The sequence below is a fragment of the Peromyscus californicus genome, unplaced genomic scaffold (assembly GCF_007827085.1).
Source record: "Peromyscus californicus insignis strain IS unplaced genomic scaffold, ASM782708v3 Scaffold_10__1_contigs__length_136768540, whole genome shotgun sequence".
Lineage (NCBI taxonomy): Eukaryota > Metazoa > Chordata > Mammalia > Rodentia > Cricetidae > Peromyscus > Peromyscus californicus.
In genome coordinates, this window is record NW_026294391.1 from 1,658,387 (window position 1) to 1,671,138 (window position 12,752).

The 12,752-nt window shown below is 36.9% G+C and overlaps 1 protein-coding gene across 8 annotated transcripts in view; it reads right to left on the bottom strand.

Annotated features, from left to right (window-relative positions):
* Window positions 1-12,752, bottom strand: part of Jade3 (jade family PHD finger 3) — a 157,956-nt gene that overhangs the window by 55,739 nt on the left and 89,465 nt on the right. For 7 of the 8 annotated variants that reach the window (XM_052733412.1, XM_052733836.1, XM_052733590.1 and 4 more), the window contains one exon: window positions 95-252. In XM_052733412.1, coding sequence (XP_052589372.1) covers window positions 95-252 — 158 coding nt within the window. Of the gene's footprint in view, window positions 1-94; window positions 253-3,306; window positions 3,390-12,752 lie in introns of all 8 variants that reach the window. The other variant, XM_052733752.1, reaches the window with a different exon arrangement.

The window sequence follows — 12,752 nt, forward strand, 5'->3', positions numbered from 1 at the left end:
TTGGTTTGTGAGTTAGGTTAACTTTGTATGTTAGAAGTACACAGAAAACCAAGGGAGCTCTTTCCCTAAGTCAAAGTTGTAAACATGCCAATACCTGAGAGAAGGTGTTGGAACAGAGTCTGGATTGGCTGGTACTTGCACTCCCTTTTCCCATTCTTCTTTCCATGTGTCAGTAAAGAGGTAATAGCTGTCAGGATTAACATGGTGAGAGTCAGGAATTTTCATGGCACTGATGAGGTCCTTTCGGAATACCTGGAAAGATACATTGTACATACTTTAAAATCACTATGAAACTGATACTGTTTAATGTTCTTTTAAAAAAGATTATCCCTGCTCAACATTTATTTCCAATAAGAGAAACATCTCCTGATTCCTAAATGGGCATGACAATTTCTGTTTGGGAAGATTTGACATACTGACAGGGAAACCAGCTGTTCTGGATTTAATAAAGGGTAAAAGGAGTCCTTCTAGCATTTTTTTTTGGCTCTTTGAATTTAAATAAACAATATAGGTTATTCCAAAGGATTTATTTTAATAAAAGAAACAATCCTTAACTCTCTTAAAGTAATAAATATCTGCTAATAACTTCTAATTATTTAGGCATTGCCTCATTTAAAACTTTACCTAGAAATAATTATACTTTACTTTGAGACCAGTCTGGCCTACAATTTTAAATCCTGTACAAAAAGTTATAGAAATGCGGGCTGGAGAAATGGCTCAGTGGTTAAGAGCCCTGGCTGTTCTTCCAGAGGTCCTGAGTTCAATTCCCAACAACCACATGGTGGCTCACAACCATCTGTAATGAGATCTGGCGCCCTCTTCTGGCATGCAGGCAAAACACTGCATACATAATAAATAAATCTTTAAAAAAATTATACAAATGGTACAGCATTCTTATATATCGTTCAGATAGTTTCACATACTATTAACATCTTAAATGATCAGAGTAAATTGTTCAAATTATTTTGCTTTGAGACAGGGTCTTATTGCATATCCCTGGCTCACCTGGAACTTGCTAGGTAGAGACCAGGTTGGCCTCAAACTAAGAGATTCTCCTGCTTCTGAATCTTAGTGTTGGGAGTAAAGGCATGTGCCACCATACCTGGCCTCAGAATAAATTTATCTAAACCAGAAATATTTTGATTTAGTTTTGAAGAAAGATCACACTCTAGCTAATGTTGATCTAGAACTTGCAGGAATCTTGCTGCCTCAGCCTTATAATTGCTGGGATTACAGTCCTGAGTTGCTATACTGGCTCCTAAACTAAGAAACTAACATTACGATATACCATCACCTAATCTATAGACTTTATTCAATTTTCACCCATTTTCCTTAGTATCTTTCTGTTCTGGAGTTCAACCAAGGATCTTGTATTACAAACATAGTTATACCTCCTTAGTATCTTCTTTTTTTTGAGAGTGTTTCTCTGTGTAAGCTTTGGAACCTATCCTGGAACTTGCTCTGTATACCAGGCTGGCCTTGAACTCAGAGATCTGACTGCCTCTGCTCCAGAGTGCTGGGATTAAAGGAGTGCACCACCACTGCCTGGCTCCTTGGTATCTTCTAATCTGTGAGAACTTTTCAATTTTTCCCTGTCTTTCATGATTGACACTTGAAGAATATTTGTAAAATATTTTGGAGTGTGTCCTGTCAATTGAGAATTGTCTGGTGTGTTCTTACTGGTTTGAGAATATACATATTTGGGTTTTAGGGTTCTTTTGGTAAGAATATCACAGAAAAATTGCTGTGTTCTTATTCTATCAAGGATATATGTTAAATGTCTTGTTTACTGAAATTTGACTACTCAGTTCAGACAGTATCGTGTTAAATTTCTTCAAATGCTATCTCACTAGTTTTCATTGCTGTTAGGTTAGTATATTTTCCTTTTGTAGTGTAAATATCTTGGAGTAGACACTTAGAAGACTATAAAAACATCTTGCTTCTCAAATTGTCACAGTTGCTTGTTTCCTATTTAATGGAAATTACTGATGTTTTGTGAAAATATTTTATCTTATTCTGGATATGCATTTTTAAGGCACTTGAGAAAGTATATTCTTTATTGTCTCTAGTAGCAAAATACACAGTTTGATAGCTATTAGTTAGATCTACCTTACTATGTATGTTCTTTAGAACTTCTATTTCCTAATTTGTTCTTATTTACTTAATCTGTGTGATACTTTAAGATGTATTCTGTTTAATCCCCCTCCTCCCCCCCCCCCCCCCCCCCGTGGTGCTGGAGCTTCAGCCTTGGGCTTCATATCTGCCAGGTGAGTGCTCTACCACTGAGCTATATTATCTATGTTCCCATTTTTTTTTATAAAGCAGGGTTTAAGACTGTAGCCCAGGCTGGTCTCAAACTTGTAATCCTCCTGCCGCAGCCTCCTACATGCTAGTATTATAGACAAAAACCACTGTGCATAATCCTTCAACTATGTCATACTTTAAAATTACATGCATTATGCTATATTTTCTGTTTCTTTCTTTACCAGATGTACATTTTTTACTCACATGTACACACAAGTGTATGTGTGTACACCTAGAGATACATTACACTTTGGAACATAGATAGCTTTATTCTAAGTTATCTTTATATTTAGAACTTTATCTTAGCCAGCTTATCAATGTTTTTCATTATCAGTGAATTACTCATGAGTGAGAAGATATGAATGATAAATATACTATGGCAGGCAAGAGACTCTTAATGAAGGCTTAAACTCCATCTCTTGCAGAGAGACCTAGGTGTATAGGAAGTTCAAATGTCAGAGGTAGGGCAATGATTAATGTACATAGTTACAGTTTGAACTCATGTAAATTAGCCAGGAAACATGATTCAAATGTTTATGGTAGCCAGCTTAAAATTCTGCCTTGCCATCAAAAGAATAAAAAAGGTATAACGCAAATTCTTAAGCTAACATGGCAATAATTTTGGTAAAGAATGTCAAATTAACATCTAACTAATAAATAATCACACTTTTACATGAAAGCATACATACACTAGTCTATACATACATACACAATGTCTACTATAAAATATCATACCGTTTACAGGACTAAGATAAATGTGCCTACATTTCTAGAAGATCAAGGGAAGAGATGCTATCAAGCAAATTTTGGTCTTTAATATGCTTATCAAGTCTCTCAAAGGAGAATGTCCAAATTCTGTATAAGCTGAAAGTAGAAGTACATATTATAAAACAATGAATTCTCAGGAGCTGCAGTCATGTTTAAACTGAGATCATTTTTACAAAGTATAAGGCCAAACTGTTACATAATCAAATGGTGCCATTTAAATGAGGAAGAGCTCACCTCATTTCCTACTTTGTAGGGACAATTGAAAGGTTTGTTGGTTTCACTTAGGGAAGATTTTTAGGGCACAGCATAGAAGTCGTCTATATTAAACACAAAGGTGGTCAGGTGGCAACAAAACGATTTTACAAAGAATCCTGGCTAAGCTAAGGCTACAAGAAGCAAAAACTGGTGGTTTCTTACATAATGTCTCATATAAGTAGATAAGAGATCATAGACATAACCGTTTACCATGTTTTACACAGAGCTCAGTGTTCTTCTGAGTGATTAGGAGGAGACAATAAATCATTTTGCTGAACAATATAACCCATTTTCATAAATTACTAGAGCGCCTTTAATGAGCCAGTGGCTAAGTAGCAGTAGACATAATAACTAATGTCTTTGAGAAAAGGTAGTATTGTGGTAATCCTATCTTAAATCTGGAAAAGACAACTAGAGCTAAATATTTGACAACAGCCCCAAATATGTCATTATTTTCCAAGTGATGTTCCTTAAAAAAAGATTTATTTACTTTTATGTACATGCTTTGCCTGCATATATCTATATACACCACATACCTGGTGCCCACAGAGGAGAAAAGGGCATCAGATCCCTTGAAACCCTGAGTTACAGGTGGTTGTGAGCTGCTATGAGGATGCTGGGAACTGAATTCAGTTCTTCTACAAGAGTAGTAAGTACTCTTAACTGCTAAGTCACCTTTCCAGACCTGCTTATAAAATACATCAACTGATTATAAAACCACACTATGGACTTTAAAATAAAATTACAGTATGAACTTTAAAAGGCCATACCATCAAATGACACAGTATAAGCAATGTGTTCATACTTTATAACTCTGCTTATGAAAATCTCTACTATATGGTTTCTTAGGTAGCCTGGAAACATGTTAGTAGGTTGAATGACCACATCCTAATTTCCAGAATTTATAGATGTTTAAATGTTTAGAGAAAGAGATTTTGCAGCTTTACTAAGTTAAAGATCTGGCAAAGAGATAATTATGGAATGTCGGCATGGACTGTAAATCTGGCAGTAAATGCCCTTACTTGATAAAGGCAGAGGGAGATCTTTGAGAAAAAGGAGTGGGAGGCAGTGATTGGGTGATGCATTGATGAAAAAAATCAACAAACTAAATCAATAAATGCCACCAGAAACTGAAAGAAGAATGGAATCTCCCCTAAAACTCCTAGAGTTCAGACTGGCTGATTTTGGACTTCTAGACTCCAGAACAGAGAATAAACCTCTATTATTTTAAAAGTCACCTACTTTGGGGTAATTTATTAACCAAGGCCTAGGAAGCTAATACATATATTTATCAAACAGAAGAGTAACTTAAAAAAGAGTACAGACAGGGAGAGCAGAGACTAAGGACATCTGGTCCTTGTCCATGGTTCCAGAAATACTGAACCTCCAGGGATCAGGTACTCTGTGAAGTCTGGGGAAGCTCAAATTGCAGACTAACCAACCAACCTATACTCACTTTTCTTAAGCAAGTCAAAGGTAAATCCAACAGCTAGTACAATTTTCCCTTCCCCCTTTTGAGAAAAACAGATGGCTTATGTGATAAAGCCCAATTTCAGCTTTATAAGTCAGTTATATTAAAACGTGTCAGACCCAAGTTTTCTAGATTAGCATTTTTACTCAAACCATAGTATAAAAGTCTGGACTAGCATGATATGTAAGTTGTGGTGGTATTGTGTTCCCCAAAATATTGTGCACCCTAATAAACTTATCTGGGGTCAGAGAACAGAACAGCCACTAGATACAGAGGCTAGAAAATGGTGGCACTCATGCCTTTAATCCTAGCATTCCAGAGGCAGAAATCCATCTGGATCTCTGTGAGTTCAAAGCCACATTGGAAACAGCCAGGCATGGTGACACATGCCTTTAATCCCAGAAAGTGAGGGCAGAAAGCAGAAAGGTATATAAGGCATGGAAAACCAGGAACTAGGCTGGTTAAGCATTCAGGCTTTTGAGAAGCAGCTGAGCTGAGATTCATTTGGATAAGGACTTAGGCTTCCAGTCTAAGGAAAAAGGATCAGCTGAGGAACTGGCAAGGTGAGGTAGCTGTGGCATGTTCTGCTTCTCTGATCTTCCAGCATTCACCCCAATACCTGGCTTCAGGTTTGATCTTATTAATAAGAACATTCTAAGATTCATGCTACAATAAGTCAACTATTTCAAGCATGAGGCAATGCTGAAGAGGGGATAGATATGTAGGTTCAGCAGTCAGCTAGATATCTGCAAAGTGATAAATATATTTACTACACTTGTCTTATGAACCTATTTTTAATTAGAAAAGGTATTCTCAACATTCAAAAAATATGAACATAAAGAAAATAGCTAAAGCATTTCCTGATATCTGTCTGTCTATCTATCTATCTATCTATCTATCTATCTATCTATCTATCTATCTATCTATCTATCCATACATGCATATTTGAATGTATTTTCATAAAGAAACTGTATAAAGATAAACTAAAATGTGTGCAGGTGAGGCGAAGCAAAGGGAAGGGAATATCTTAGGCTGTATCTTATTGCTATATAGTATTTGAGATTGACTCATTTAAAAAAACAGATTTATTTGGCTCATAGTTCTAGAATTTGGAAGTTCTAAGATGACAAGTGCTTATATGTGGTGAGAGCCTTATTCCTGCAGCATCCTAGGGTGGAAGGGAATAAGAGCATGAGACAAAGATCAAGACAAGACCAAATCTGCATTTACAACAAATCCATTCTTTTTTTTGGGGGCGGGGGTGATTTTTTCGAGACAGGGTTTCTCTGTGTAGCTTTGCGCCTTTTCCTGGAACTCACTCTGTAGCCCAGGCTGGCCTCGAACTCACAGAGATCCACCTGCCTCTGCCTCCCGAGTGCTGGGATTAAAGGTGTGTGCCACCATTGCCCGGCAACAAATCCATTCTTATGAGAGGCAGAGGAAACAAAAGCTGGATTTGTTTTTCATTATTTCAGGGCTGAGGACCAAACCCAGGGCCTTGCACTTGCTAGGCAAGCGCTCTACCACTGAGTTAAATCTCCAACCCCAAAAGCTGGATCTTTTAAAATGTATTTTGTTTTATAGTTTGATGTTTAAACTTAGAAAATGTTTTATAGAGCTAAACATTTTTAAAGAAAGGAAAAAAGGTACTAGGAAAAAAGGAAAAAAGGACCTGGATTGGTCTGTTGGTCTTACTACATACTAGTTTTCAGCCAATTATCTAAATTCTCTTTCTCACTTTACTCATCTATAACATGGGGATAGTAACACTGTTCATAAGTGTTGTTTTAAGGATTAAATAGGTATATTTGTATAAAAGGCTCAGCATTGTATTGGGTTCACTGTGGTTGTTAATGAATATTAGATGGAATTATTTTAATAACACTATTAGTTTCAGCTTCCCTTCTAAAAGCAAAAAGAAGTATATAGTTGAGTTCTATCTAGTCAATCAAGTAATTGTTGAGAAAGTGAGAAAGATGTGAGATGGTTGCTTAATGAACATGTGCATTGTTTGACTCCAAAACCAGCAGGATTCCCAAGCAAGGGCCCTAGCAGGAATATGAACTAACATTCTAGAAGTCACAGGTAATACAGAAACTTCATAAGAAAAACATGAACATTAGTTGCCAAGTTAAAGATTGTAAATTAAAGTTATAAATATATTCTTTATAGACAATGAAGGTGAGAAGTTTTACAAGTTCTTAATTGTGTGTCTATTTTAGATGCACTAGTGGTTTTCCCCAAAGTTCCAGAAACAAAAGGGCTTTGGATTTACCAGATAACTGCTCATTTATGGTCAAAGAAGAGATTCACAAGCTAACATACAGTCCAGAAGCTATGCCAAGTCCAACACTGTGTATGCATCTGGCATCACAGATGCATGTAGAAATAAAGGAGACCTCACTATGAATCCAACTAGAATATCAATTCAGACAGACAGACAGACAGACAAAGAAAGAGACAGAGAGACACACAGAGAACAAATACTGACAAAGATTTAGGAAAGGGAGACCTGTATACCCTGCTGGTAGAAATATAAACTAGTCCAACCACTAAGGAAATCAGTATGAAGGTTCCTCTTAAAACTAAAAATAGAACTACTATATGACCTACTTATGCCACTCCTGGGAATATACTAAAAAGGAATCTAAGGTATCTAGTACCATCTTCTTGGTGCAGGACACCTGCGCACGCGCGCACGCGCACACACACACACACACACACACACACACACACACACACACACACACACAAATAATAAAATAAATCTTTAATAAAAAAGAACAAAATTAGGTAATTTGTAGAAAAATAGATGAAACTAGAGATGATAATCATATTAAGTGAAATAAACTAGACTCAAAAAGACAAACATCCCAAGTTTTCTTTCATATGTGGAGAATCTGGATTTAAAAATATAATAACATAAGGCTGGGAATTAAGCTCAGTGGTAGAGCACTTGCCTAGCAAGTGCAAGGCTCTGGGTTTGGGTTCTCAGGTCTGAAAAAAAGACAAAATATAGTAACATGAAAACTAGAAGGGACACTAACAAGTAAGAAACTAATGGGAAGGTGGAGGTAGAACTAAAAAGTGTAATGGGGTTGGTAACCATGAGCAAAGTGTAAGATATACATGTGTGAAGCTATCATAATGAAATCACTATTTTGTACATTCATTAAAAAATCAAACAGTATGGGTCCTGAGCCCTATATGATGGAACACATCTGTAATCCCAGAACTCTGAATGTTTGAGGACAGCCTGGGTAACATAACCAATTCGAGACTAACATGAGCTACAGTGTGAAACCCTTTCTCAACTCTTCCCTTGTCAAAATAAAAATAAAATACAAACAAACAAACAAAAAAAAACAAGAGTATGAGCACTTTGGGGAGGGTTACTGGCTCAGGAAAAAAAAATCCCTGCAAGACACACCCTTAAAACTCTCTATATAATTTTCAGAAGCATTATAAAACCTCTGAATCACATGTGAAAGTCATACAACTTTACTAAAATCTCTTTAACAGATAAATTGGGAGAAGCATGCATAGCAATCTTACTGATATACAATGTTAAAAAATAGCTATTAATGTAGCTAATTGAACCCCAAAGAAAAAGAAAATTCATATTGTACTTCAATGACTTTCTTCCAGGGGAAAACAAATAAAAATCATCATAATATTTGATGCCTCTTCCCCAGACCCTACCACCGAGTGAAAGCCTCTACTGATAGTAAGAGTGGCTAACAACTGGAATGCTACCAGAGACAGGATCTCTGAAGACAAGCACAAAAGGACCCTAAGACCCTAAGTCAAGAGGGCAGACAAGAAGGTCACTAAAGAAATCTGAAATCCGTGGTGCTCAGAGTGATAACAAATTCAAACACCAGTATACAGTTCTGGTAAGATTGAAAAATGCTGATACCACTTTAGAAAAAAGCCAGAGAGTTCTTCAAATGATTAAACAGTTACTGTATGATCCAAGAATTTAAGACAACTAAAAATGTTAAGTCATAATAGCTAAAAATTAGAAACAATGCAAATATCTATCAACCGATGAATGAATAAACAAAATGTGGTTGTTTATACAATGTAGTATCATTTGGTTATAAAAATGAATGAGGTAGTGGTATGTAGTACAACATGGGTTAACCTTGAAAACAGTATACTAAGTGAAAGAAACTAGACACAAAAACCAAATACTGCATGATTCCACTTATGAGAAATGTCTAGAATAGGCAAATCCAGAGACAGAAAGTACCAGTGGTTTTCAAGGGCTGGGAACAGGGAGACTGGGGAGTTAACTGCTATGGGTTAAGGGGTTTTCTACAGGAGTGATGAAATATTCTAAATTTAGATTGTGGTAAAGGATACATAACTGTGGATATACTAGAACCTATTTAATAATATACTTCAAATTGATAATCTGTATGAGGATTGTATTTCAAAAAATCTATTGAAAAATTTTGAGACAGAGTAGATGTGTCTCATGTAGTCCAGGTTGATCTCTAGCTCACTGTGTAGCAAGAGGATGACCATGAACTTCTGATTCTCCTGCTTCTACCTCCTGAGGGCTGAGATGCTAGGCAAATGCTCTATCAACTGAATTACACCCCTAAACTATGTTTTGTCTTTATAGGATAACTAACATGGTATTAAAGGCTACCAACTGAGAAACCTTGATGTCTACTCCTATCTATTATTAGTAAGGCGTTCCCCTTGTCAAGGTGGTGTCAGCACAAACTAGCTAGATAGCCTGAGCTGTTATCACTGCATATCAGTAATATGGTACCCCTTGCTACTACTACTCATCCTATTAGTTGAGGCAATAAGGTGAGTATTATCATCCCTACCAAGTAGTAACAGAATTCCATGTCTCCTAGATAAATAGCAGAACTGAGAAGGGGAATCCAAGTATCCTGCCACTGGTAGAAACAGCACTTTTATTTCCACTACCCTGGTTATAGCAAATTGTGATATATTGTGTGCCCCAATATACTGTGTACCCTAATAAAACTTATCTGGGGTCAGGGAGCAGAACAGCCACTAGATTAGACATAGAGGCCAGACAGTGGTGGCACACACCCTTAGTCTTAGCATTCTGGAAGCAGAGATCCATCCGGTTACCTGTGAGTTCAAGGCCACACTGGAAACAGAGCCAGGCATGGTGGCACACACCTTTAATCCCAAGAAGTGATGGCAGAAAGCAGATAGATATATAAGACATGACGACTGGGAACTAGACGCTTTTAAACTTTTAAGCAGCAGTTCAGCTGAGCTCTATTCCAGTGAGGACTCAGAGGCTTTTAGTCTGAAGAAACAAGATCAGCTGAGGAGTTGGCGAGGTGAAGTTAGCTGTGACTTGTTCTCTCTGATCTTTCAGAAATTACCCAATATCTGGCTCTGGATTTTTTTTTATTAATAAGACGGTTTAGCAATTCATGTTACATCTGGCTTACAGCAAAGGTTTGATAAAACAAAAGATTTAAATAGATTCAGTGTCTTATAATAACAAAAAAGTCCAGAGTACAATAGAAAATTAGTTGCTACACTAAGAACTAGGAATGAGAATAGACAATTAATAGTCACCAACACCAAGATGACCAGAATGTTAGAATTACTGAACAAGAATTTTCAGGCATCCATGATAATTATGTTTCAATGAGAAACTGCAAACACTGGAAATTACAAAGTCTCAGCAAAGAAATAAAAGATAAGCAAATGGAAATTTCAGAATGAATATAATAACCAAAATAAACTCTTGGGTCAAGCTCAACTAAAGAATGAAATTAGCAAAAGAAGGAACCAAGACTGGAGATATGGCTTGGTGCAATGTCAAGGCCTTAGTTTCAATTAGTATCACTGCTTAAAAAAAAACACAAAAGAAAGAACTAGTGAATGACAGAAATCAAGGGATCTCAGAGTACACAGTGAAGGAAATGAGAAGATCTTGAAGAATATGTGTAAAAGTAACAAAAGTTAACACTTGTAATTATTAAATTGCAAAAAAGAGATAAGGTGGAGCTTAACAAATATTGAAAAAATAATGGCTACAACTTCCCCAAACATGGCAGATTATATGAATCACATATTCAGCATCACAAACAGAATAAATAAAAAATCCATAGGGTTGGGGATATGGCTTCATGGTTAACAGTACTTGCTAGAGAGGTCCATAGAAATCCACAAAGATACCCCCACAACAGACTGCTGGCAATGGTCGAGAGACAGCCTGAACTGACCTACTCTGGTGATGGGATGGCCAAACACCCTAACTGTCGTGCTAGAAACCCCATCCAACTACTGAGGGATCTGGATGCAGAGATTCATGGCTAGGCCCCAGGTGGAGCTCTGGGAGTCCAATTAGCAAGAAAGAGGAGGGTTTAAATGTGCGAGAATTGTTGAGACCAAGGTTGGATAAAGCACAGGGACAAATAGCCAAACGAATGGAAACACATGAACTATGAACCAATGGCTGAGGGGTCACCAACTGGATCAGGCCCTCTGAATGGGTGAGACAGTTGATTGGCTTGATCTGTTTGGGAGGCATCCAAGCAGTGGGACCAGGTCCTGTGCTCATTGCATGAGTTGGCTGTTTGAAACCTGGGCCTATGCAGGGTCGCTTGGCTCGGCTTGGGAGGAGGGGACTGAACCTGCCTGGACTGAGTCTACCAGGTTGATCTCAGTCCGTGGTGGGAGGCCTTGCCCTGGAGGAGGTGGGAATGGGGGGTGAGCTGGGGGGGAAGGTGAGGGGGGCGGGAGGGGGGGAGAACAAGGGAATCCATGGCTGATATGTAGAACTGAATTGTATTGCAAAATAAAAATTAAAAAAAAGAGTACTTGCTGTTCTTGCAAAGGACCTAGGTTTGGTTCCCAGCACTGGTAGTATATAATTGTCTGTATCTTCAGTTCCATGGGATCTGACACATTACTTTTACATTTCCATGGAACAATCAATCACCAAACAAAATAAAACAAAACAAAACAAACAAAAAACCTTTGGCTATAAAACAAACCTCAATAAATGTAAAATAACTAAAGTTACACATTCTTCTCTGACAAAAAGGACTCTTAACTAGAAATCAATACGGACATATCAAATTAAATAAAAATCACAAAAGGAAATTAAATATAAAAATTAATGATTCAGCTAAAATGGCATTTAAAAGGAAATTTATAGCACTAAAAGTTATATATTGCAAAAGAGGCTTGGAAATGTTGCTCAGTGGTAAACTCATTGCATTGGGTTTGATCTTTAACACCATAAACAAAAAGGAAGAAAAATATATGTCTAATTAATAACTGAAACAAAACCTCAGTTGTAGAGCACTGGCCTAATAACTTAAGTATCCATGCCAACAAAATAAACCTAAAGAAAATAGTATGAATAGGAACTGAAATTGATGGAATTGAAAAGAGAAAATAGAGATGATTTTCTTGATATAATGGACAATTTCAAAACTGCAAAAAAATTAGGATAACAATCTGAAGTATAAAGTAGGGTGGGGATGTAGCTTTTTGACAAAATCCAACACCCCTTCATGATAAAAGTATTGGAGAGATCAGGGATACAAAGGACATACCTAAACATAATAAAGGCAATATACAGCAAGTCTACAGCCAATATCAAAATAATGGAGAGAAACTCAAAGCAATTCCACTAATATCAGAAACAAGATAAGGCTGCCCACTCTCTCCATACCTATTCAATATAGTATTTGAAGTTCTAACTAGAGCAATAAGACAATAAAAGGAAATCAAGGGGATACAAATTGGAAAGGAAGAAGTCAAAGTATTATTATTTGCAGATGATATGATAGTATACAAAAGCAACCCCCAAAAATCTACCATGGAACTCCCACAGCAGATAAACACCTTTAGTGAAATGGATAGATACAAGATTAACTATTTAAAAAAAAAACAAAAACAAACCAGTAGCCCTCCTATACGCAAATGAAAA